Raw genomic sequence first — 27,363 nt, forward strand, 5'->3', positions numbered from 1 at the left:
AAAAAGCTCAACGAGTTTTACTGCAGGTTTGATTGTGAGAGGTTCCCCCCGCCCTCTCCCTCCAACAGATCCTGTGCTGGACCCGATGCAGTTTGCATACAGAGCCAACAGATCCACAGAGGATGCTGTGAACATGGCTCTGCACTACACACTCGAACATCTGGATACTGCAGGCAACTACGTCAGGTTCCTGTTTGTAGACTTCAGCAGCGCCTTCAACACCATCCTCCCATCCGTCCTGGAGAACCAGCTTTCCCTGCTGCAGGTCCCAGTCCCCACTAGGAGGTGGATCACGGACTTCCTCACCAACAGGTCCCAGCGGGTGAAGCTGGGGAAGTGCATCTCCAGCCCCAGGTCCACCAGTACCGGCTCCCCGCAGGGCTGCATTCTGTCCCCTCTCCTATTCTCCCTGTACACCAACAGCTGCGTTTCCCTCCACCCCTCGGTCAAGCTCCTAAAGTTCGCTGACGACACCACCCTGGTGGGCCTCATCTCCAGGTGTGATGAGTCGGCCTACAGGAGGGAGAGCGAGCGGTTGCTGAGTTGGTGCTGTCACAACAACTTGGAGCTTCACACCCACAAGACAGTGGAGATGGTGGTGGACTTCCGGAGGAACGCAGCCCCTCCCCTTCCCATCGTGCTGGGAGACACACAGGTGGACTCTGTGGACTCTATCCGCTTTCTGGGAATCAACATCACCAGGGACTTGAAGTGGGAACTGAATTCCACGGCCATCCTGAAAAAAGCCCAGAAAAGACTGTTCTTCCTCCGACAGCTGAGGAAATTCAGGCTGCCAAGGACCATGATGGCCCAGTTTTAAACGGCCATCATCGAATCCATTCTCACCTACTCCATCATCACCTGGTTCCCCGCTACAGCTGCAAGGGACCACCACAAGCTGCAGCGAGTGATACGCTCTGCGGACAGAGTGATTGGCTGCCGCTTGCCCTCCCTGAAGTCTCTCTACGACTCCAGGGCATTGAGGAGGGCTAGGAAGATCATGGCCGATCCCTCTCACCCTGGCCATGGCCTCTTCACCGTCCTCCCCTCTGGTAGGAGGCTGAGGCTACCCAAAGCTGTGAAAGCCCGCCACAGACTCAGCTTCTTCCCCTCAGCTGCCAGCCACCCCCCCCCCCCCCCCCCCCCCCCCCACGCCCCCCAACCCCCTCACGCTCCTTAGTGACAAAAAAAAATCCAAAACTGGACTGCAACTTATTGTATATGCCTGCATTTTATTTTTGTTTATTCCTTCACTGTGGTGTTTGTGTCTGTGATTTATTTATTTATATGTGAAAACAATATTCTGAATGCGCACACCGTTACCACCGTGACAAATTCCTATGTTTTTAACACAAATGGCAAATAAAAGCAATCTGAATCTGAATCTGAATCATCGTAATGTTAGAGTCGATCAGTGTCGGTTCACATCCTGATTCTTTAGGAGAATTAAGTTGAACTTTATAAAACACTAATTGGTTTCTTTTTTCCACTTTTATTAAGGTACCTTTCCTGAAGTTTGTAAAAAGCGGCTGAAGTCTAAGCTGAAGAAGAAGTGCCAGTGTGTTTTTGAGGGGGTTGTTAAAGCAGGAAACCCAACCCTTCTGAAGCAGATCTACACAGAGCTCTACATCACAGAGGGAGGGACTGGAGAGGTCAACGATGAACATGAAGTCAGACAGATTGAAGCAGCATCCAGGAAACATGACAGAGCAGAAACAACCATCGGACAGGAAGACATCTTTAAACTCCCACCTGGAAGACATGAACCAATCAGAACCGTGATGACGAAGGGAGTGGCCGGCATCGGGAAAACAGTCCTAACACAGAAGTTCACAATGGATTGGACTGAAGGAGCCAACCAGGACATTCAGTTACTGCTTCCCTTCACCTTCAGAGAGCTGAATGTGCTGAAAGAGAGAACGTTCAGCTTGGTGGAACTTGTTCATCACTTCTTCACTGAAACCAGAGAAATCTGCAGCTTTGAAGAGTTCCAGGTCGTGTTCATCTTTGACGGTCTGGATGAGAGTCGACTTCCTCTGGACTTCCACAACAATGAGGTCCTGACTGATGTTACAGAGTCCACCTCAGTGGATGTGCTGCTGACAAACCTCATCAGGGGGAACCTGCTTCCTTCTGCTCGTCTCTGGATCACCACACGACCCGCAGCAGCCAATCAGATCCCTCCTGAGTGTGTCTCCATGGTGACAGAAGTCAGAGGGTTCACTAACCCACAGAAGGAGGAATACTTCAGGAAGAGGTTCAGAGATAAGAAGCAGACCAGCAGGATCATCTCCCACATCAAGACATCACGAAGCCTCCACATCATGTGCCACATCCCAGTCTTCTGCTGGATCACTGCTACGGTCCTGGAGAAAGTCCTGGAAACCAGAGAGGAAGGGCGGCTGCCCAAGACCCTGACTGAGATGTACATCCACTTCCTCGTGGTCCAGGTCAAACTGAAGAAGGTTAAGTATGATGGAGGAGCTGAGACGGATCCACACTGGAGTCCAGAGAGCAGGAAGATGGTGGAGTCTCTGGGAAAACTGGCTTTTGAGCAGCTGCAGAAAGGAAACCTGATCTTCTATGAACCAGACCTGAGAGAGTGTGGCATCGATGTCAGAGAGGCTTCAGTGTACTCAGGAGTGTTCACCCAAATCTTTAGAGAGGAGAACAGCCTGTACCAGGACCAGGTCTTCTGCTTCATCCATCTGAGTGTTCAGGAGTTTCTGGCTGCTCTTCATGTCCATCTGACCTTCATCAAGTCTGGAGTCAACCTGCTGGAGGAACAAAGAAACACAGAGACTCGGGTCTATCAGAGTGCTGTGGACAAGGCCTTACAGAGTCCAAACGGACACCTGGACTTGTTCCTCCGCTTCCTCCTGGGTCTCAAACTGGAGACCAATCAGACTCTCCTACGAGGTCTGCTGGAACCAGAACAAAGAAGATCACAGAACAATCAGGAAACAGTTAAATACATCAAGAAGAAGATCAGTGAAGATCTGTCTGCAGAGAGAAGCATCAACCTGTTCCACTGTCTGAATGAACTGAACGATGGTTCTCTGGTGGAGGAGGTCCAACAGTCCCTGAGGTCAGGACGTCTCTCCACAGATAAACTGTCTCCTGCTCAGTGGTCAGCTCTGGTCTTCATCTTACTGTCATCAGAAGATCTGGAGGTGTTTGACCTGAGGAAATACTCAACTTCAGAGGAAGTTCTACGGAGACTGCTGCCGGTGGTCAAAGCCTCCAAGAAAGTTGTGTAAGGACGAACACGGACACATCTGTTTTAGTTACAATCACATGTTGTGTTATTGGAAGAAACCAGTCAAATTCACTGTTCAACTAAGTTCAGGTCCATGTGAGACCAGTTTTTCTCAACGATTCATCTCAGGAAATTTTACATGCAGAGAAGAGAAATTCAGCTTTGATCAAGACTGTAGTGCAGCAACACTTATTGATTAATACTTGAATTGATCAGTACTCATTTACATTCTATGATTCATTAATTTGTTGAATTAAATAATCAATGTTTAAATTACGCGATCATTTCCCGTTTATCTCCTCAGGTTGAGTGAGTGCAACCTCTCAGAGGACATCTGTGCAGATCTGTCCTCAGTTCTCAGCTCTCAGTCCTCCAGTCTGACAGAACTGGACCTGAGTAACAACCACCTGCAGGATTCTGGACTGGAGCAGCTGTGTCCTGGACTGGAGAGTCCACACTGTCACCTGGAGTCTCTCAGGTCAGAATCCACCAAGTGTTCAACTGTTGACCGTTAGAACTGTGGTTAATATTGAAGGATTGTTGATGGGAGTTTTAATAACTGTAACTGGGTCCAGATTGGGTTGAAGCGCTACAGACAGTCGGTCAGAACTGTGCGTAGATGATGAACGAGGAGAAGGGATCCACCAAGTCCACATAAAGGTTAATTCAGTGATCGTGGGTCTTTTTTTCTTCCTTTAATTGAAGAGTAACAACAAGATTGTCCACATGTGAACATCTCTAAACTCCCCTCTCTAATCTGACCTCTTCTTTATCACTAAAAGTTGTCAAATAAGATGTTTATGTCAGACTCTGAAATGTTTCCTATTTAATATTGAATTAGTTTCCATAAAATGATCAAACTGGAGCACCAATAACTTTCAAATGGTGATGACCTCAGTAGCTGAAGTGTCTGTTCTTCTAACCTCGACTCAGTCTGTGTCTGGGTGTCCACAAGGTACTGGACTGATCAATATTCTGTCATTGATCCATTTTTGATCATCTGACCTTGAATAAAAAGCAGCAGATTGTTTCTGGAGAGTTCAGAATATTTCAGACCAAACGACATCCCTGGAAACACGAACGCTGTTTGGTTGAGAAAGAGTCAGAAAGTTAAATGTTTATTCAGTTGAAATGAAGCTCATTAAAGTGATCTTTAAACACAGCTGACTTATCTGGTTGTAAAACTCACCAAAGTGTTGAGGACAGACACGTCAGTCATGGAGTGTGATGCCACATGTTCAGGTCACATGATGCTCTTCACACGTCTCTCTCCACATCTGGATGCTGTCGGCCTCAGCAGCAGTGGGACTCTTTGTATGTTGATGTTCATCCACAAGTTTAGTTCAGGCTGAAACGTCTCTGCAACATTTGTTGGATTCAGGGTGAATTCCAGTTTTTCTTTTCCTTCAGCGCCATCATCAGGTGAACACGAGGACAGAGTCAGCTTTAGGCCCAATCCCAATTCCCCTTCACTCGCCCTTCTTTTCTACACTCGCCCTTCTTTTCTTCCCTACCCCCTAAAAAAGAAGGGGGATATTTTAGGGCACTTGAAATCTAGGGCACTTGGCCCAGGTGCCTGTCCCATTCTCCTACTCCCCCTTGTTTTTATCCCTACCCTGATCAGGAAGCAGAGAGCCAAAAGCTGTTTTAATTTCAGCTGTAGCGCTGTTAATATGGCACTTTATTAAGTTTTAATATTTTTTCAGGCATAAAGGTAACCTTTAAGATCCGCAACCGGGGCTCAGTTTATCCAAATAATGCCTGTTAAGAAATTTGACCCGATGTTTTCGGAGATGAGAATAGCCGCCACCCCCGGGGAAAGGCAGCAGCTCACAGCCTGAGAACAGACGTGTCCGCCGGGTCAAGCTGCTCCGTCGTCCCGGGAGAGAAACCTGCAGCTCTGTTGAGAATTACGCTGGCTGAAATAAATCATTTATGAAGATGTTGGTTTAATAGATGAAATCTAACAGTTGTAGCTACGCCTGATAAGAAATTTGCTCCAAAATTTCGAGATTTCTGTTTGCCGGCTCTGGAGCTTGGGTCCGCGTTAAATCGACACAGAGCCTATGGCGTAGGGTACGGCGTACGGCGTGCGTCGCCGCGCACATCGACGCAGAGCTTACGGCGTAGGTTACATAACCTACGCCGTAGGCTCTGCGTGGGTGTAACGCGGAACCATAAATCCCTTTATACTGGCGTGATCTTCGGCAACTTTATCTGAAAGTGTGTAAATTACGCAGATAACAGCTGGATTACTTTGTGGTTTCTGAAAACTATTATATCAGAAACATCCAAAACAAATCTGACGAGTCACAGGATTATTTCTCTCTATTTCTCTGAGACGAGTCTGCCTGTTTGCCTTCGGTCGGCGAGTCAAATCGACGCAGAACCTACGGCGTAGGTTACGTAGCCTATGGCGTAGCTTACGTAGCCTACAGCGTAGGTTACGTAGCCTACGGCGTAACCTAACAGCCTTTACTCCGGTGCATTCTTCGCGAACAATGGACAAAAAAGGGATTATGTACATTCACTGAGTGAATATTATGAAAGTAAAATATAGATTTGTCGCTAGAAATGTAATCAAAACGCATTTTTATGCAGAAACTAACTCAAAATATTGATTTATTCACTAAGAAATGTCCGCCTTGTTTTTTTTTTGATTCAGTCCGCAAATGATGACGAAGCATTCTGGGAAATTTTCATACCCCCTCGCTCGCAAAGTCAGCATGTGAAAGCCCTCGATTTGAAGGGGCTATCCTCAGCCCCTCGCCCTCGTTATGCCCCCTCCCCCTAGGTGAAAAGAGGAATTGGGACACCATTACCCTCACGGGAACGCGCAAAAGTTAGGGGTAGTGAAGAAAACAAGGGCGAGGGGGTCAATTGGGACGCAGCCTTAGTCTCAGAGCAGTTCTCTCAGAGTCTCTGCATGTGTGTTATGTTGTGTGTCTGCAGGCTGTCAGGCTGTCTGATCTCAGAGGAGGGCTGTGCTTCTCTGGTCTCAGCTCTGAGCTCCAACCCCTCCCATCTGAGAGAGCTGGACCTGAGCTACAACCATCCAGGAGAGTCAGCAGGGAAGCTTTTGACTGCTGGACTGGAGGATCCCTGCTGGAGACTGGACACTCTCAGGTATGAAGACGGAAGGATATCAGTGTGCTGGACTCTTCATGGTGTTGTGGACATCATCTTTGTGGCTCTCTGGCTTTGAACAGAGATCTTTGAGCAGATGGAGCTGCTGCAGCTCATCTGGTGCTGCAACAGAGCTGATAGATGCAGTTCACAATTCTGAGCCGTTCTTGACCCAGTAAACATTTGGAAACAATAAAAACAATCAAGCACAGGTACAGCTACATGACACTAAATTTCTTGGGGTAATTATAGATGTAAATTAAGATATTAAGTGTTAAAGTATGAAATTCTTTGTTTTTCTTTTTTTGTTTAATTTGTTTTCTTATATTCTCTTTCAATTGTTGTCTTTTACATGTACAAAATAAATCAAATCAATCAATCAATCAAAACATCCCAGAACCACAGCAGTGTGGTTTTCAGGCCCATCACAGCACAATAACAGCTGCACCTTTACTCATGCATGACATGGTCTCCTCCTGCTGCTGATTCAGCAAAGATGAAATCAGATGAAAAGAATGTGTTCAAACTGTGCTGCAACGTGACGACCACAGGACAGGACTTCAGAGATGCTGCATTCAAGTGCATCTGTCCAAGTGTTGGACTGTTCCTTCATCAGTGTGTGAGAGCCATGTAATGTCCATGTTTGCTGAAAGAGACTGTGCTGATCTGACCCCCCTCCTCCTTTCAGAGTGGAGCCTGCTGGACAACGATGGTTGACACCGGGTCTGAGGAAGTGTAAGTATGTTTTTATTTCATTCACACATTCAACCATCTTCACACTGACAGATCACTCATTCATGAGCCCATCAGTGATCAATGAGAGATCAATAATTGTTTGTTGTCTCCATCAGATTCCTGTCAACTCACCATCGACACAAACACAGTCTACAACAACATCAAACTGTCTGACAACAACAGGAAGATAACACCTGTGGAGGAGGATCAGTCATATCCTGATCATCCAGACAGGTTTGATTCCTGGTATCAGCTGCTGTGTAGAGAAGTTCTGACGGGTCGCTGTTACTGGGAGGTCCAGAGGAGAGGATTTGTTTCTGTATCAGTGAGTTACCGAAGAATCAGAAGGAAAGGACACTCTGATGACTGTTGGTTTGGATGGAACGATCATTCCTGGAGTCTGAACTGCTCTGATGATGGTCGGTACAATGTCCATCACAATAAAATAGAAACACCTTCCTCCTCCTCTTCCTCAGTCTCTGACAGAGTAGCAGTGTATGTGGACGTTCCTGCTGGAACTCTGTCCTTCTACAGCGTCTCCTCTGACAGACTGATCCTCCTCCACACCTTCTACACCACATTCACTGAACCTCTCTACCCTGGGTTCAGGTTCAGGTTTGGTTTTGATTCTGGTTCTTCAGTGTCTCTGTGTTGAGTTCAGTCTGAAGAGTCTCCTCCTGTCAGAGAAACTCTCTTTGTTGGACAGATAGTTGAGTCTGTACATGTCATCCATCCATCCATCCATCCATCCATCCATCTATCCATCCATCCATCCATCCATCCATCAATCCATCCATCCATCCATCCATCCATCCATCCATCCATCTATCCATCCATCCCTCATCTCCAGAGATCTGGATCAGATGCACAACATCTCAGATATTTTAATATATTTCTTAAAACCATCCTTTATTCAAGGGCGTTTGGTATCATCTGATGAATATTTGCTGCAGTATTTCTGCAACCTTTTGCTACTTTTCTTTTGGGTGAGCAATTGTTTCCTAGTAGGGATGGGTGTTATCAAGACAAAAGCTTCTTACATGGGAACTGGCCCTAAGCTTTATTTCTTAATATTCTTTCTCCTGTTGTTTTAAGTTGTTTGTTGGCTTTAGATCTCTGCTATTGTGTTAAGTACTTTGTAACAATATATTTAAAAGTACTATATAGCTACTATATATATATAGTTTATCATTATTAGTATAATAACCTAAAAACTCAATATTGCAAACTTCTGCTATAGTAAGCACTGCATTTGTCGTCATGTTGTATATGTCTAAAACTGTTATAATATAATTACAATTAAAGAGAAGATAAGAAAAACAAAACAAAGCAAACAAAAAAACAACAAAACAAAGAATTTCATACTTTAACACTTAATATCTTAATTACATGTGCAAAAAGGAGTAGGAAGAAGTGTAAACTTATTTAATCCTACCCCCATTCACTAATCATTTATTAACACGTATAATTAACTATACTATAATTACTCACACACTGTACTCACACAGTTACCTATACATACATACACATAGTTGAGTATTTCTATATATTTGTACACACATGCCCATATAAATATTTATACAAATATACTTATTTACACCATACTATTGTCAGTGGTTGACATTTCCTCCATCTGCCCTGATTGTTCACACCTGTGTCTCGTTACCCCCTTGTGTATATCTGGTCTTGTCTTTCCCTTGCTCCTGGTGGTTCTGTCCTGTTTCCTTCCTCCATGTGTCCTGCCAAGTTTTCAGGCTTTGCTCTGCAGCGTTTTTGGTTCTTGCCTTTTTTTTAAATAAACCCTTTTTGCTGAACTCCTGCCTCTCACTCTCCTGCATCTGGGTCCTCATCCAACCACTCGGTGACAGAACGGAACCAACCGGTATGGACCCAGCAGGAGAGAGTTTCGCCTTCTGGGACTACGTGTAACCGGAGGCAGAACTCTTTATTCCTGGTTGGCGGCACCCAGAGGAGCTGGAATCCCCCTTCTGGGGAAAACACCTGGCTCGGGGTGGGCCCAGGAGCATTCAGGCTCTGGAGAGACGACTGCGTTGGCGCCAGCCCCAGCTAACCGCTGTTCCGGCGGTGGTCTTGGGCGCATCGTCGGTCCCGGAGGCATCAGCCCCTGCTCCGGTGATGGTCCCGAACCCCCCGCAGCCAGCGCCGCGGACCCGGGTTCCCCCGCATCCAGCGCCACGGGCCCGGGTTCCCCCTCAGCCAGCGCCACGGACCTGGGTTCCCCCTCAGCCAGCGCCGAGGACCCTGGTTCCCCCTCAGCCAGTGCCAAGGACCCGGGTTCCCCCTCAGCTGGCTCCTCATATCATGTGTTCCCCGCCAAGTCAAAGTTCCCCGCCAAGTCGTCCAAGTTCCCCGCCAAGTCGTCCAAGTTCCCCGCCAAGTCGTCCAAGTCGTCCAAGTCGTCCAAGTCATCCAAGTTCCCCGCCAAGTCATCCAAGTTCCCCGCCAAGTCATCCAAGTTTCCTGCCAAGTCGTCCAAGTCATCCAAGTTCCCCGCCAAATCAAGGTTCCCCGCCAAGTCAAGGTTCAAGCCCCACGCCAAGGCCCAAGCCTAGGCCTCGAGGACGACCCCCCCAGCTGTCTCGCCGGTCTGCCCGGCCACGAGGACGACCCCGCGAACTGTCTCGCCGGTCTTCTCCGGCCTCGAGGACGACCCCCTGAGCTGTCTCGCCGGCCGGCCCAGTCTCGTGGGCGACCCCCGGAACTGTTTCGCCGGTCTGCCCGGTCCCGAGGACGGCCCCCGGAACTTTGGCCGTGTGTTGGCCGTGTGTTGGTCTAGCTCACCAAGGAGTGCAGCGCACAAAAGCCAAAGCAAGGAAAGTCCTCTACTGGCCGGGCCTGTCACACGACATAGTTGTGTGACATAGATGGTGGAGAAATGTGTGCAGTGCTAACAGCTTCAGCCACAACAGCAGAAAGAGCCACTCATCACACATGATGTCCCAGAGCTTCCATGGATGAAAGTTAGAGCTGACATCTTCCAGCTGAAAGGTCGGTCCTATCTTTTGGTAGTGGACTATCTGACAAAATATCCTGAGGTGCTGAAATTGCCTGATCTAACAGCTCATTCGGTAATTCTGAAAATGAAGTCTGTTTTCGCCAGGCACGGGATCCCCAGAGAGATGGTGAGCGATCATGTTCCATTCGCCAGCTGTGAGATGCAGTCATTCGCAGCTTCATGGGAGTTCAGACTCACACACTCCAGCCCAGGTTATCCACAGTCCAATGGACTTGCCGAGAGGACCATAAAGACTGTGAAACATGCACTGAAAAAAGCGATGCAAACTGGCACAGATCCACATCTGGTGCTGCTGTCACTGAGGAACACGCCAGTGACAGGACTGAACATGTCACCTGCACAAATGTTGATGGGAAGAGTCCTGTGGAGCACACTTCCTTGTTCCAGTGCTGTATTAAAGCAGTCGACACCGCAGCCCGTGCACAGTAGGATTCAGGACCTGCAGACGCACCAGCGTTTATACCACGACAGAGATGCCAAGCTACTACCAGCTTTAATCCCCGGCACCACCGTACATATGCAGACACGGCGCGGATGGGAGCCTTCCGTAGTGGCGAGCCGGAGACAAGAGCTTCGCTCCTAAAATGTGCTGACACCAGCAGGAAAGACATTCAGGAGGAATAGGCGACATCTGAGGAAGGTACATCCTAGTCTGTTCAGGGACACTGATCCCCACGAGATTTTAGATGTAAAACACCCTCAGACACCTGGGTCTGCTGACCTGCCACCACAAGACCCACCACCACCACGTGATCCTCCGCCTGTGAGCGTGGACGACTCACCAAATGCCACACCAGAAGTGGCAGAGTGGTGAGATGCCCTGTCAGGTTCAGAGACTAAGTCATGGACAGTTGACCAGATTGTTAAATTTGGAACAGTTAAAAAAAAAAAAAAAGACAGACAAGGGTTATGGGAATTAAATGTTGGAAAAGTTTATTGACATGGTTAAAAAAAAAGAATGCTTCAGTAGAAGGCTATTTGTTAATGTTAAGTAAGTGCTACTTAGTACTATTTAGTTAGTAAATATGTATTACTGAAGAAGTATGTTCAATATTTGTCGCATGAGAGTTTATGGTAAAAAGAGTGTAACCAGATATGTGAACACATCTCATTATTGGAAAAGGGAGATGTGGTGTATTTGATCGAGCACTCGGTGCTCGACTATGTTGGTCGGAGTTGTAACTGCGTGTTGAGCTGAGCGGCACTAAACAGAGTTAACTGCAGCCTCGCCTCCGTATGTGTTATTTCATATAACATAAGTTACCCACAGTTAGAGTTACAGAGTTTGGCTATAACATAAGACCACAACAGTGTGGACTCCTCTATCCGTCCGGGCCGGGATGGTCTCTGTGGAGGCCCCCCATGTAGCTGCGGGCTATGTGACCTCCTGGAATCCTGGAATGGACAAATCCTGGAATAGTATAATAAAAAATAAGTTGTAATCTTTTACAACTAAGTGTTTTATTCTTTTTACAAGTAAGTAAAGCTCCCATGCATTAAAATGAGCTGAGAGAAAACTTGTTCAAATCTATGTCAAAGATCTTCGGCATGCCACTGTAACTTTTTTTTTTTTTTTTATATATTTTTTATCCCTGATTTTTTCCCATTTTCATCACCCAGTGCTCCTACCCATTCAAAGCCTCATAATCAATTACATTTAAACCTCCTTCATCTAAGGGGTTAATCGGGTCTCCTTTCCTTATATAATGGTGTTTATCCCTCCAAATGAAGTTGAAGTTTGTTTGTTGTACATTCAAGTGATCGCCGCGGCTTGGTGGCGCTCGAACCCGGCGACCGTGTCAGGGGGGCTGATAATGGGTGAGCCAGGGAAGGCGTTGAAGATGGGGGGGGGTGTGGTTATCAATAAGTGTGTGTGTGTGTGTGTGTGTGTGAGCGGTAAGTCTGTGAAACTTCGCCCCAGAGCTGCTCTTCAGCCATTGTCGTTGATGTTATCAGATGGCCCGGTACAGTTCTGAAAACAGGCCACAGATGCACACAATACATATAATCAAAAGTGAATTGACACACCTGTTACAGATGACCGCTGTGAAAAACACAAACATATTAACTTAAATACGACCACAGTCGTAACACCCTCTTTCCCAAGAATTAAACATCCCCCTATAATGTTTAATTCAAGTGAAATTTACAAATTCCTGAACAAAGCATCTGCAATTACGTTTTCTAAACCTTTCTTATGAGAAATCTACAGGTTGAAATCCTGTAGAAGGAGAGACCAACGCATGAGCCTCCAGTTAGAGTTGTTCATCTGGGTTGTGGTCAGTAAAGACTTGGACAGGTTGTGAGCTGGACCCGATATATACCTCAAAATTCTGCAGGGCGAGCAGCAGGGTGAGAGCTTCATTCTCCATAGTATTATAGTTTAATTGGTACCAGTTAAACTTTAAGGAGCAGATAGCATGATCAACGCCCTGCTCATCTTCCTGCAGAAGAACAGCACCTGCACCACACGAACTAGCATCTACCTCTAGCTTGAAAGGGCGAGTGAAGCTGGGCGCAGCTGAAACGACTGTACTACACAACAAAGCTTTAGCGGATTCAAAGGCGGCTTGGCAAGCAGGGGACCAAACAAACCTTCTTAAAGGACTAACAAGTCCAGTGAGGGGAGCAACCACATCAGAGAAATTTCTACAGAATTTCGCACATTCCGAGAAAACGACGTAATGTCTTTTTTGACTCTGGGTCTGGGAAATCAATAATTGCCTTCACTTTTGCTGCTACTGGACACACCTGCTGATGTCCGAACCTGCTTACCTAGATAGGTTACAGCGCCCTTGCCAAATTCACACTTTGCTAAGTTTAAAGTGAGGGAGGCTTCGCTGAGATGGCTGAAAATGAGTGACAGAGTTTCTAAATGATCAGACCAAGTGGAGGAGTAGGAAACCACATCATCTAAATATGCTTCACAATTTCTCACTCCAGCTAGGACTTTATGCATAAGGAGCTGGAAGGTGGCGGGAGCGTTGCGCAAACCAAATGGCCTAACTGTAGGAAAGTATTGGGTGCAACAAAAGCAGATATTTCTGAGGCCCGCGGTGTAAAGGGAACTTGCCAGTAACCTTTTAACAGGTCCAGCTTGGTTACAAATTTGGCTGAGCCAACTCTGTCGATACAGTCCTCCATTCTAGGAAGAGGAAACGAATCGGGTTTTGTGGTAGAGTTGATTTTTTTCATTACAGAAAGTATTGTCAGATTTTAGGACCAACACACAGGGAGAACTCCACGCACTGGTACTGGGAATGGCCAAGCCATGTTCCATAAGATAGCTCACCTCTTGCTGCATCGCAGTTCTTTTGGTTGGATTAACCCTATATGCATGCTGCTTAATGGGTTTTATTGCCCTCCACATCAATACCATGAAACAAAACAGAAGTTTGACGGGGATGATCAGAAAACAGTAACAAGTTATCCTCTATCAAATGCATGATATGTGCACGAGCAGAATCGGACAAATGAGCCAAGAAAGACTCCAAATCAGTCAGAACTTCTAAATTTCTCAAACAAGCAACGGGCATTGAACCACTTTTTTTTCTGTTAACCCCTCATGAGAGTGATGATATGGAGGAGGAGCGGCACACACTGATATGCAGGAGGTGTCTGAGGGGCACTCTCCCGGGAAAATTAACGTTTGAGCATATTAACATGACATACTCTAGATTTTCGTTTCCGATCTGGGATTTGTATGACACAACTTCCACATAGCTCTGGTTGGCAGTTTTATCACTATTTTGAAATTTCTGTAGATAAGCTTCAGGAACAAGTTCATGAGCTCGAAATAGTTTTAAATGTCATGTAGTCCAGACTCGGCTCGATCGACAAACTCGCACAAACCTCTAGGGCTTTCCCTACAAGTTTACACTGCAAAAAAGTGACCAGAACTCCTTGGGCCATTTTAACACAGCAGCTATGCGCTCGAAAGCGCTGAAATAAGAGTTGACGTCAAACTCCTGAAACGGAGGGACTAATGCTATGTGCTTACTCATATCAAACCCAGCAGAAGCATAGACCCAGCTTTGACGCTGGGGCGAAGGCAGTAGGGGCTCTCTCTCAAGCTCAAGAGCTCTGAGACGATGATGCATCGCCTGCACTTCAAGCTCTTTATTTTTCGTTTCCACCTCCTTTATCCAGAGGACTAAATGGAGCTTCTGGGTGGACATACCGATAGAGGGATCAAAGGCCGGTTCATCCACACCAGCAGCACCACACCCTTCACCTCCCCCACCTGTGCGCCTTCCTCCGCCTCACCCGCAGACACCGCCAGTGAGGGTAGCACACCTTTGTCCACACACACAAAGCATGACTTAGCTCTGCTTTCCGGGCACTGTAAGGCACCTCAACATCATAGTAATTAACCACAATTAACAAATCTGCTGTTTTGCATCGTTCAATTTTGTCCCAAGAAGGGCTGGCCACGAATCCCTCCAGTGCTACTCCATACTTTTTTCAAAACACATTTATATTTCTTTTTGTTTGAACAATGTCATGAGTGTGGTGGGAAAAAAAAGGATCCGATCATTAGCTGAATGAGGACTCTGGTTTTATGGGGGGGCTGCCCTTTTGTACCAGAAAACAAAATGTTTATTCCTTATACAGGCTTTAAGATAAGATAAGATTGCCTTTTATTTCTCCCTCAATGGGGAAATTCAATGTGTGCAGCAGCAGTACACTCAACACACACATGCAGGGAAAGGATAAAAAAAGGAAAAATATATAATTACGAAATATAAACAGTATATACATTGAAATGAAAAATAAAGTAGTGCAGTATTGGAAAGAAAGGAAAAACAGTACAAAAAAGCAGGTAGGATGTGTATGAGGTAGACAGATATTGCACATGTTTTGAATATAAAGTGGGTCCCAGCAGCTGAGGAGGAAGGCAAAGGTAATTTTTTAGGCTGAGGGGGGAAATTAAATTAAGGAGTGTTTCCTTGATCAAGTTCTACACCAGACCTTTTTTCAGACATTCGGTGTGGTTCTCTGTGGGAATGTGTTTTGGTCTGTTAAGAGAAAACAAAAGTTACTTGTAACCTTGGACAAAGATTGCTGTACATGAATAAAGAAAATAAAAATACAAGATGAATAAAACAATTAAAGTAATACATTACTAAAGTTAAAACGGATTAAATCACACCCCACTAAAGCTGAATAAGACATGAAAATTGTCCTCCATATTAGTTTTCTAGTTTTCGTTTACTAGTAGTTTCTACCAGTTCTGTCTTTCTTGAATATTGTTGTATATTGTTGTATATTGTTGTGTATTGTCATGTTAAAGGAGTTTTCGCTCCACCCCCCACTCCGCCTCTAACCCTCACTCCTGAACTTTGTCTTTTGACTCAAACAGGTGAAGGTAAGAACTCGTTCTCACTTCTGATTTACCTGCAAAATTTGATCATTCTTGTTTCTGAAAACAAATCTACATGATTGTTAATGACAACATTTTTATTTTATTATTGATCAGAAACACTGTGATGATCAGCCGATGATTAGTTTTCTTCATCGATCAAACTTTGGTGTTTTTATTTCCTGGAATGAATCTGTCGTCTCCAGCATTAAAGTCAGACTGCTGTTTCCTGTGAAGCCTTTCAAAATAAAGCGTGGTTACTGGAGGAAGTTGTTTGCTGCTTGTGTAACTGTTGTGTGATGAGGCTGTGAAGGAGGAGGACACGTGTCTCTGCAGGACAGTTTCACCTCTGAGCTTCTTCACATTTACAGGAACCAGACTCACGTAGAGGCCCAGTCTCTTTCTGCTTGTTTCAAGATTTTCCAACTTCCTCTCACTGCCTTATGTATCGCAAAGAAAACCATTCTAGTAAATTGGAAACAAAAATCCAGTTTATGTATCAACCATTTTAGGAATCTTTTATCAGATCATATTAGTAGTGAGATAATGTCTCCCTCCACTGAACAACATTCGGCTGAATTGCACTCTCTGTGGTCCCCGTTTATTGGCTTTGTTACCTAGTGGGGGCGGGGGGGGTGGTGATCTCGTAGCCCTTGGGGTTGGGGGTCGGCTTGGGGGGTCTGGGGCGCGGGCCTCTGGTGGCCCCTTGGGGGCGGTGGGGGGGGCCGCGGGGCCCTGTCCCTAGCCGGTGGGGGCCTTGGGGGCCTGTGGGGGGGGTTACCTCATGGCGGTGGGGGGGGGTGGCTGGGGAGGGCTCGGGCGGGGGGCTGTGGCTGGGGCATCTCCGGGCCTCCCGGGGGGGGCTGGGCCGTGGACGTGGGGGTCCCACCCGGAGGGCCCGGCCCTGCCTGGGTGGGGGGTGGCTGTCTGCGCTGGGGGGGCATTGCTGCCTTGGTCCTCCGTCGCTGGGCGGGGGCCAAGTGCCCCTGCGGATGTGGGGACTCCGTGACCCTTGGGGTGTCCGCTGGGGTGGCCTCGGGGGGGGGGGTGGGGCCGGGTCCGGGGAGCGGGCCTCCCCTGACCGGGGGGTGCACGGGCGGGCGCGACGGCGGGGTGGCACCATTCCCAGGTATCTATGTCTTATGTTGTCAGTATGAATGGGAGGATGTTGGACCGTTTCCCCCTCCGTCTGGGGGCTCCGGCGCCGCCGGGGGCGCCCTTGGAGGTACGGTGGGGCCCTGGCCCGGCTCGGAGGGCCGGCCCCCGTCTACTGGACGGCCGGTGGGGGGACGCGGGTGTCTTACCAGGGCCGGCTTTGCTGGTCCTGCTTCCTGGCTTCGGCCTCCGCTCCCCCTCTTTCCCCCCCTACACGATTCATACGTACATAGGCGAAGGGCGGGGGGTCCGGGTCGTGGGGGGCACTGTCCCGCGGGGCCCGGCACTCCCCGCCTCACGGTTTTAACAGCAAAATAGACACTGCACATTCAACACTTAATAAATACATTTGACAAGGACACGTAGTTCAAGAGGGGGGGCGGGTCGGTGTCAATCGATACTTGGCCCTCCCCCCTCCCTGTTTTTATGGCATTAATCACACGCACTCAACACCAGGGGCGGGAGGGGGTCCCACATCACCCGCGTTCCCTCACTGGCCTGGGATAGGTGGGTCGGGTTACCCGGGCCTGGCGGGGCCCGCCGTGCAGCCTGGGGTGCCTTCTGTCGGTGCTGGACCCCCCCGGGGAGGGGGGAACGGTGCATGATTGTATGTCTGTGTCGGTGAGAATGCGGTATGGAAGGGTCCTGCCATGGAGGATTTGAGCCTCCATTGGCAGGACATCAAAACTTAATAATTTATGAATATTATATTATACAAAGATGGTTATTATTATTATTATTATTATTATTATTATTATTATTATTATTAGTATTATTATTATGTATAGTATATTATATTATTATTAGTATAGGTATCTGATAGGTGAATGGATGAATGAATGGGATGCCTGGGTCTGGGGCCCTCCGTTGTCGGGCCTGCACGGGTGTCGCCTTGTTGGGGGGTTCCCTCTCTCCGGTCCCCCCCGCTGCCTCTGCGGCGGGGCGCCCCTCTGGTCTTGGAGGGCCACTTTCGTGGGGGACGGGTGCGCCTGCCCGCGTCGGCGGCCGGGGCGGCTCTGTCTCTCCGGGCAGGCTGGCCCCCTGCCGGGTGGGGGTCGTTGGCCTGAAGGGTGAGGGCCTCCTGGCCGCGTGTCCGGCCCGGACCGGGTGGCCGGGGATTGCCTGGGTCGCGGTCCGCCGCCGCGGGATCCCTGGCTGCTTCTTCCCGCGCCGTGGGGGCCCCGCCCGCGGGCCCCCTCGGCCGCCGCCGGGGGGGGGGGGGGGGGGCCTCGCAGGCGGTGGGTTGCCTCCTCCTACTTCTCCCCTCTGTGGGGTTGCCGGTGGCCTGGGTTCCGGGCTCTTCCGTGTCGGCCTCTGGTCTCGCGGGTGGCGGGGTTGCTCCCCCCCCCTCCCCCACTATAGATACACTTCAGGTGGAGCTTTGTTTGGTTTATTACACACACACACACACACACACATACACACACACACACACACACATATAGTCACTTAGTCACATGCATTTACACACACACACACACACACACACGCATGATCATATACATACACACACACACACATAGATATACACACTGGTTTGTTCACTTGCATGCTGGCTCTCTAGTTTTTGGGTTTAGGTAGCGGTAGCGATAGCTTAGCTCAGACTGCGATCAGATATCAAGATTTAGGTCGATTGCTGTTATTGTTTTGGTTGGCTCCGTGCCGGTTTCGTGCTTTGTTTGTGGTTTTTTGTTGCAGATTTCCAGTGCTTGACGTGTGTCTCCGTGTGTTCCTGCTTCCTGGATTGGCAGTGGAGGTCGTCACCCCCCCCCCCCCCCCCCCCCAAAAAAAAAACAAAAAAAAAACCACTGGGTTTGTATGTGTATATTTATGTATGTGTACGCATATGTGTGCGTATATATATGTATATATATTAAATATAGTAATAATGCGCACATATACACTTTTGGTTTCTACCGTCATGGTATCAATCAATAATATGTGTGCAGACAAGGTAAAAAAAAAAAAAAAAAAAGATCAGATTTCCAACTTCCTGTTTGTCCAGTAAAACTCTGTTGTCACAGGATTAAATGTTTTTAATCTTAGAAACAGAAAAGGAGAAAACAGAAAAGGAGAAAATAGAATAGATTTCCTTTTATTGTTATTTACACATGTACAGTGTATAAACATATTACTATATTGTAATCCTACAAAAAATATATATAGTAAGAAATATGTATATAAATAATAAATACAAATGGGCTAAGAGAAAGCTTGAGAGCAGCTCGGATCAGCAGATACGGCTGTATCAGTGACTTCCCTCCACCTCCCACTGGTTTCTGACTGCATTCAAGTGACATAAACACTAAAGAGAGGAGCAAACCAGTGCAGGATCAGCTGATCTCTGTACAACAACAGTGATGTGTGTTTCCTCTGCAGATGAAGGTGTGTGTGTGACCTGATGTGGACTTGAATTCAGCAGAATGGACCAGTGTGAGGACAGAGAGGAGGGAGTCCCTCCCTCTAAAACCTCTCTGTGTGGGGAACATGAGAGTCGGAGCAAAGCTCAGAGGTGAGATGAGCATCTCTAACTGTCCCTGACTCTTCTGCATGTCAGAGCTCAAGACTCACATCACCAAACCTCATTATTAAAGGAATCAACCTGGACCTGGACCTGGACCTGGACCTGGACTTGGACCTGGACCTGGACCAGGACCTGAACCTGGACCCAGCTGTGTGTCCTTGAAGAGCGACAAGTCAATGGAATATGTTCTTGACTTTAAAGGAGAGCAACGTTCTGCTGTAAAAAGGTGAGTGTATCAAAACGCTGCCAATGATTTATGTTTAATGCTTTTTAAATAGACTAAATATTTCTATCTTAATAACTTCTTTTTCATATAAATAGAATATTTACATTGTGAACTTTTGTCTTCTATCAGGGTCCATCAGAAAAGACACTCTCTTGAACATGAACCCAGCTGTTTGTCCTTGAAGAGCGACCACTCAAAGGGCTGGTTATTTGACTTTAAAGGAGACCAACAGTCTTCTTCAGAGAGGTGAGATGTATTTAAACACATTAAATGTATTTAAATCAGTCCTCATGTTAGGAAATGTCCACATGTTTCTTCCTGAGTAGATCCGTGTATTCCTGGACCCCTGTGGTCCTCCATCACCTGATGGTGATCTGAGCTTCCTCCTCATAGATCTTCATCTCCTGTCAGGAGCTTTTTCCTCTGGTTGACACATCTGGAGGTCTCACCTTCCAGAGGACTGATCCTGATGATGATCCAGAGTTCCTCAGCTGCTTCATGTCTCCATCAGTTGTCCATGTTCCTGATCTTGTTGTAACTTTTCACTGAGGTCACATGTACGTTCTCAGTGGATTAGCAGGACTAGTAAACCTTCAGCACCACAGCCAGTCCTCTGATGGACAGTCCTCATCCAAACAGGACTTCATGGACCTTCAGCTGGTGTTTGTCTCTGTGAGGACAGACATGATGTGAGCTAATTCTTCCTGGTTCCTCCACAGAGTGGACCAGCAGAGCTCAGAGCCTCCCAGCGGTCCGTCTGTCCAGCAGCATCAGACACAGCTGGACTCCATATTTCTGGTCTGTACATGAACAACAACTGCTTCTCCTGTTCTGTTGATGTTTGTCTCCATGCTGGTCTCTGGAGGCCAGTGGACTGTCAGTCTGTCCAACATGGGTCTGATGTTTGTCTCCATGCTGGTCTCTGGAGACCAGTGGACTGTCAGTCTGTCCAACATGGGTCTGATGTTTGTCTCCATGCTGGTCTCTGGAGACCAGTGGACTGTCAGTCTGTCCAACATGGGTCTGATGTTTGTCTCCGTGGTTTCAGTCTGATTGTGTCCTTCATGTGGTCTTCTGTTCCAGCTGCTGGAGGACGACATTGTCATGTTTGTGAAGAACGAGCTGAAGAAGATCCAGAGGGGTCTGAGTCCAGATTACCCAGAATCCCTAGAGCATGTGATGCAGGGTGAGGATGAAGAACAGAGGAGGAGCAGCAGAGAGGCGTTTGTGAAGATCACAGTGAACTTCCTGAGGAGAATGAAGCAGGAGGAGCTGGCTGAGCGTGTGCAGAGCAGTAAGAGGATTTCTCTGAACATTTAAGCTGCTGGATAAATGACCCAGAATGCCTCAGAAGATGAACAACATTCACAGATCAGCCACAACCTTAAATCCACTGAAAGATGAAGGGAGTAACTCTGCTCATCTTGTTCCAACAATGTTCTGCTGGAATCAGATCTGCATTCTTGATCCACATGAAGGTTATTTTGACCGTTGACACCCAGCTAAACATTTCTGCAGACCAGTCGCCCCCACATGGTCCCAGCACCCTTCTACAGTAGCACTATTCCTGTACAGGACAGCAGTGGACCTCAATAAACACGTTTAATCTACCAACACCACAATATAACTGAAAGATTTTAGTCCTGGTTTCCTCTTCCAGGAATCCTGCTGAACTCCAGTGTGTCTTGATGGTTCTGCAGATTATTGGATCAGGGGTCTGTTTCACAAAGCAGGTTTAGTGAAAAGTCTGTGTCTGTGTCTGTTAACCCTGAAATGAGGGAAACTCTGAGTTTTCCGTTTCACAAAGGGAGGTAACTCAAACCAGAGAGAGAGGGGTAACTCTAGCCTGTTTCACAAAGAGAGGTAACTTAAGCTCTCGGTCAGTTACCGTAGTAACAGACGCTCTGAACCTAACCTGGTCGCTAGCAGGTTTATTTCAACGAACCTGGAGTTTCTCTCTGTCTCCTCCCTCAGTGGCGTCAATTCAGCCAATGGGCCTTTACGCAATACGCATCCGTTTTCTGCACCACGGACAGCAAGCGGCAGAGTTAGAGAGCAGAAAAGGCTTATCTAACAAACGCAATTTAACTCGTTCAATTTATTCACTATGTCAGTGCAACAATATCACAGGGACATCCGAGCTTAACTTCAAACAGTTAAAGTCCAAATGCAAAAAGGAGAGGGAGAGTAAAAAAAGTCAAATATTTCCCTTAAACAGATGTATAAGAGGATTTATATCTTACTTTAAGATGAACTTGCATAATTAATCCATCAGTGGCTAAAAGCCTCGTTAATATCTTCTGGACCCATCACTTGCCTTCTTTCTTTTTTTTTAATTGTGTGGTTGTCTGCTTCCTTTTCATTTTTGTAATTTAGTAACACTGCAGAGCGCACTAAAAATGAGATTGATAGCCACCACTGTCTTCAGGGACGCTGGGACATCACATTTCGAGATACGAGGGGGGTATACAAGTGTTGGGAAAGATAATATACTGTAATCCATCATGTTGTTCTGATATGCCTTTGTAGTTATTTTATTTGTATTAAATAATAGGATAAATCAATACAAATAGACACAGAGTAATTCCATAAATGTATTAAAAAAAAAAACATTTACATTTTCCCCTAAAACCGAGGTGTGGCAGCTGCTGTACCCAATTGACGGCCCTGATCTAAATTACAGTAAAATGTCATTTTTTTCCCGAAATATGCTCTCATACTCGCCATACGCACGTTTTAACACTTCTACCTCCAGTGGCGTGAAGTATGTGGATCTTGAGATGCAAACTAATGTTTCCTCAAAGGGATTTTGTAAATTGAAATGATAAATAAAGTAAAAAAAAGAAAAAAGAAAAAGTATGTCGCACTTTTGTTGTCGCCGGTTGCCATGGTGAATCCTTATATCAGCGCTCTACTGATGATGGCTTTATATTTCCCTCACGCACGCGCTTAACTCCAGATGAAACTACTTAGAGTTGAGTAAATTAACTCAAATCCGCTGTTCTGGAACCGAAAACTCAGAGTTTCTGATCTCAGAGTAGATCAACTAAGAGATCAGGATTAGACTCATCGTTTGTTGAACCTGCTTTGTGAAACGGACCCCAGATCATCTTCTGGTGTTTTCAAATCCTAAACCTGGAAAATCCACTTCACAGACACCACAACCATAACAAGAACACAACAACCCACAAACCCAAAACCCATCAGGGCTGTACTGCCAACATCCTGGTACTAGAAACGCCAGGACCCCCAGATGTTCTTGTCACTTCCACGTCCTGAATGTTCAGAGGTGTTTTGGTGGTAAAAGTGATTCTACTCAATATTGGAAAGCTCATCATAATCAGGGCTGCACATAATTATTTTGGTCTGGTGCTCAGAGGAGCCCCTGGATATGTGACTTGGGGCTCCAAAAACGCGGTGACCCGTCTCGCCGGATCGATAAAAGAGGGATGCAGGAATAAGTTATAGGCAAAACGATATTTATTCACTTATAAAGATTAATTAACAAATGATGGTGCGTGTTAGTCTGTAGAGTCAGTATAAAAGCATATTTTGCACCTAGGGTTGCCAACTTTCAGAAATAGAAATAAAGGACACCCCGATTTCAGGAGCCAAAAAAAAGCCCCAAAACTTCTAAACTGCATAAAATTGTTTATTTTATATGAAAAAACGTGTTCTTTAATAGCATTGAACTTGCATGACTGTACAGACAGCCAACCATATAGCAGCTGAAATAGCCTCCTATGCTATGTATGTCCACATCAGCCAAGGTGTAGAATATTGCTACAGGTGAAGAATATGGTGTAAAAGTTAACTTATTTCAATAATTCAACTAGAATATGGTGTAAAGGTTAACTTATGTCAATAATTCAACTAGAATTTGGTGTAAAAGTTAACTTATTTCAATAATTCAACTAGAATATGGTGTAAAAGTTAATTTATTTCAATAATTCAACTAGAATATGTTGTAAAAGTTAATCTATTTTAATAATTCAACTTAAAAGGTGAAACTAATATATTACCTAGTCTTATTACATGCAAAACAAGATATGTTGAATATTTATTTGTTATAATTTTGATGATGGAATTGTTTATTGATTTCATAAAATATTCTCTAATTTATTTTTTATTTGGGGTTTTCATAAACTGTGAGCCATAATCAGAGAGCAGCGTCTTGCTGGTGCAGGTAATTGCTGCACGCAGTGACGGACACTGGCTGATTTATGGTTCCGCGTTGCACCAACGCAGAGCTTATGGGGTAGGATACGCGGGAACGCGACAAACGGTACGCGCCGCCGCGTAACATCATGCAGCCACTTCTAGGCGAACACACGTTTTCTGTTCGATTCGGGTAGTGGTTCAGTTTGGCATCTCTTTGTAGTTGGTGGTGGTGGAACGCCAAAATTATTACTTAATGGCGCTTGCTTCTTGGACATTTTGACGAGACGTGTCGGGGTTTGTTCAGTAAAGCTGATCATTACCTCTCTTCCTGCCCAACCCACTGCCGCAACGAGCATGGAGGGGGAGTAAGGACGCGCTGTGATTGGCCAGTACCAACTTTGAGTGGCAGTTCTGGGGAAAAGCTCTCGCAATAGATTTTTTAATATTAGTATTCTGGTCTGGCCACAACCAATAATATGAGCCCCAGCTGTTGGTACGCAAAAGCGCTTTGCAGCACAAGATTGACAGCGCACTGTGGATTTTGACGGCGCATGCGCTCTGGCGGCCCACTTATGTGCAGCCCTGATCATAATGTTAGAGTCAATCAGTGTCGGTTCACATCCTGATTCTTTAAGAGAATTAAGTTGAACTTCATAAAACACTAACTGGTTTCTTTTTTCCACTTTTATTAAGGTACTTTTGCTGAAGTTTGTAAAAAGTGGCTTAGGTCTAAGCTGAAGAAGAAGTCCCGGTGTGTGTTTGAGGGGATTTTTAAAGCAGGAAACCCAACCCTTCTGAAGCAGATCTACACAGAGCTCTACATCACAGAGGGAGGGACTGGAGAGGTCAACGATGAACATGAAGTCAGACAGATTGAAGCAGCATCCAGGAAACCAGACAGAGCAGAAACAACCATCAGACAGGAAGACATCTTTAAACTCCCACCTGGAAGAGATGAACCAATCAGAACAGTGATGACGAAGGGAGTGGCCGGCATCGGGAAAACAGTCCTAACACAGAAGTTCAGTCTGGACTGGGCTGAAGGCAGAACCAACCAGGACATCCAGTTCCTGCTTCCATTCACCTTCAGACAGCTGAATGTGCTGAAAGAGAAAAAGTTCAGCTTGGTGGAACTTGTTCATCACTTCTTCACTGAAACCAGAGAAATGTGCAGCTTTGAAGAGTTCCAGGTCGTGTTCATCTTTGACGGTCTGGATGAGAGTCGACTTCTTCTGGACTTCCACAACAATGAGGTCCTGACTGATGTTACAGAGTCCACCTCAGTGGATGTGCTGCTGACAAACCTCATCAGGGGGAACCTGCTTCCTTCTGCTCGTCTCTGGATCACGACACGACCCGCAGCAGCCAATCAGATCCCTCCTGAGTGTGTTGACATGGTGACAGAAGTCAGAGGGTTCACTAACCCACAGAAGGAGGAATACTTCAGTAAGAGGTTCAGAGAAGAGGAGCAGACCAACAGGATCATCTCCCACATCAAGACATCACGGAGCCTCCACATCATGTGCCACATCCCAGTCTTTTGCTGGATCACTGCTACGGTCCTGGAGAAAGTCCTGGAAACCAGAGAGGGAGGGGAGCTGCCCAAGACCCTGACTGAGATGTACATCCACTTCCTGGTGGTCCAGGCCAAACTGAAGAAGGTCAAGTATGATGGAGGAGCTGGGACGGATCCACACTGGAGTCCAGAGAGCAGGAAGATGGTGGAGTCTCTAGGAAAACTGGCTTTTGAGCAGCTGCAGAAAGGAAACCTGATCTTCTATGAACCAGACCTGAGAGAGTGTGGCATCGATGTCAGAGAGGCTTCAGTGTATTCAGGAGTGTTCACCCAGTTCTTTAGAGAGGAGAGCAGCCTGTACCAGGACCAGGTCTTCTGCTTCATCCATCTGAGTGTTCAGGAGTTTCTGGCTGCTCTTCATGTCCATCTGACCTTCATCAAGTCTGGAGTCAACCTGCTGGAGGAACAAAGAAACACAGAGACTCAGCTCTATCAGAGTGCTGTGGACAAGGCCTTACAGAGTCCAAACGGACACCTGGACTTGTTCCTCCGCTTCCTCCTGGGTCTTAAACTGGAGACCAATCAGACTCTCTTACGAGGTCTGTTGGAACCAAAACAAAGAAGATCACAGAACAATCAGGAAACAGTTGAATACATCAAGAAAAAGATCAGTGAGGATCTGTCTGCAGAGAAAAGCATCAACCTGTTCCACTGTCTGAATGAACTGAATGCTGGTTCTCTGGTGGAGGAGGTCCAACGGTCCCTGAGGTCAGGAGATCTCTCCACAGATAAACTGTCTCCTGCTCAGTGGTCGGCTCTGGTCTTCATCTTACTGTCATCAGAAGATCTGGAGGTGTTTGACCTGAAGGAATACTCAGCTTCAGATAAGGTTCTACGGAGGCTGCTGCCAGTGGTCAAATCCTCCAAGAAAGTTGTGTAAGGACGAACACAGACACATTTGTTTTAGTTACAATCACATGTTGTGTTCTTGGAGGAAACCAGTTAAATTCACTGTTCAACTAAGTTCAGGTTCATGTGAGACCAGTTCTCCTCAATGATTCATCTCAGGAAACTTTACATGCAGAGAAGAGAAATGCAGTTTTGATCAAGACTGTAGTGCAGCAACACTTATTGATTAATAGTTGAATTGATCAATCTTCGCATAAATACTATGATTCATTCATTTGTTGATTTAAATAATCAATGTTTAAATTACATGATCATTTCTCTTTAATCTCTTCTGCAGGTTGAGTGGTTGTAACCTCTCAGAGGACATCTGTGCAGATCTGTCCTCAGTTCTCAGCTCTCAGTCCTCCAGTCTGACAGAACTGGACCTGAGTAACAACCACCTGCAGGATTCAGGACTGAAGAAGCTGTGTCCTGGACTGGAGAGTCCACACTGTCACCTGGAGTCTCTCGGGTCAGAATCCACCAAGTGTTCAACTGTGGACCGTTAGAACTGTTTGTTTTGTTGCATTGTTCGATCCCCGTTAGCTGCTGACCTTTCACAGCAGTTTCTCTGTGGTCTCATCAGAATCATCAGCTGACATGATTGCGCCAGTGTGTGTGGCACGCCGTCTGTTGCTCCCACTTTTATCCGTGTTTTTAGTGTTTTTAAGCCTTGACACTTCCAGAGTCGAGTCTCTACTGGTGTATGATCGCCAGTACCTTTTGGGTTTACGAAGAAATGTCAGAGATCTAAGTGTTTTTAAACATGGGGGACAAAAAACTTTACCTCCGCTCCTATCGGAAATCCCGGCTTACCTTGTGCGGGCCTCAGCGCTGCCTCCCCGGCGGAAACGCCCACGCCGCCGCGGTAAACGTGGTGGTCGTCTGGTCAAAGTAAGGATCTGCCTGGCTCGCTCCGCGTATGGCTCCCGGACTGTACCCCATGGATCTTTGTATCCTTTCACGCTGTCCCGGCGTTTCCTCGATCCCATTGACAGCTGCCTGGTACCTGTCACCTGCTCGGATGACGTGGCTCTTCTCCAGCTGCGGAATCCCCTCTCCCCGCGGCTCCGCCAGCGAGGGATTAATCCCCACAATCTGAGGACACCGCTCCGAGTTCAGCGTTCTTCTTATGGATCACAAGTTCCAGCTCCGACCAGAGTTGGCCTGGTTAACGCCAGATCGCTGGCAAACAAAACTTTTATCCTGAGGGATTTATTCAACTCCCGGGATCTGGATTTCCTCTGCGTGACGGAGACGTGGATCGACGCTGGTGAGTTCAGCCCACTTGTTGAACTTTTACCGGCCGATTGC

At 46.7% G+C, this 27,363-nt stretch overlaps 1 protein-coding gene across 1 annotated transcript in view; it reads left to right on the forward strand.

The window, feature by feature from the left end:
* The window catches only part of LOC133419759 (uncharacterized), a 113,954-nt gene that overhangs the window by 31,344 nt on the left and 55,247 nt on the right, over positions 1-27,363 (forward strand). The window contains exons 14-16 of the mRNA XM_061709171.1: positions 1,501-3,256; positions 3,564-3,737; positions 26,348-26,521. Coding sequence (XP_061565155.1) covers positions 1,501-3,256; positions 3,564-3,737; positions 26,348-26,521 — 2,104 coding nt within the window. The remainder of the gene's footprint in view (positions 1-1,500; positions 3,257-3,563; positions 3,738-26,347; positions 26,522-27,363) is intronic.

Source organism: Cololabis saira, chromosome 19 (assembly GCF_033807715.1).
Source record: "Cololabis saira isolate AMF1-May2022 chromosome 19, fColSai1.1, whole genome shotgun sequence".
Taxonomy (NCBI): domain Eukaryota; kingdom Metazoa; phylum Chordata; class Actinopteri; order Beloniformes; family Belonidae; genus Cololabis; species Cololabis saira.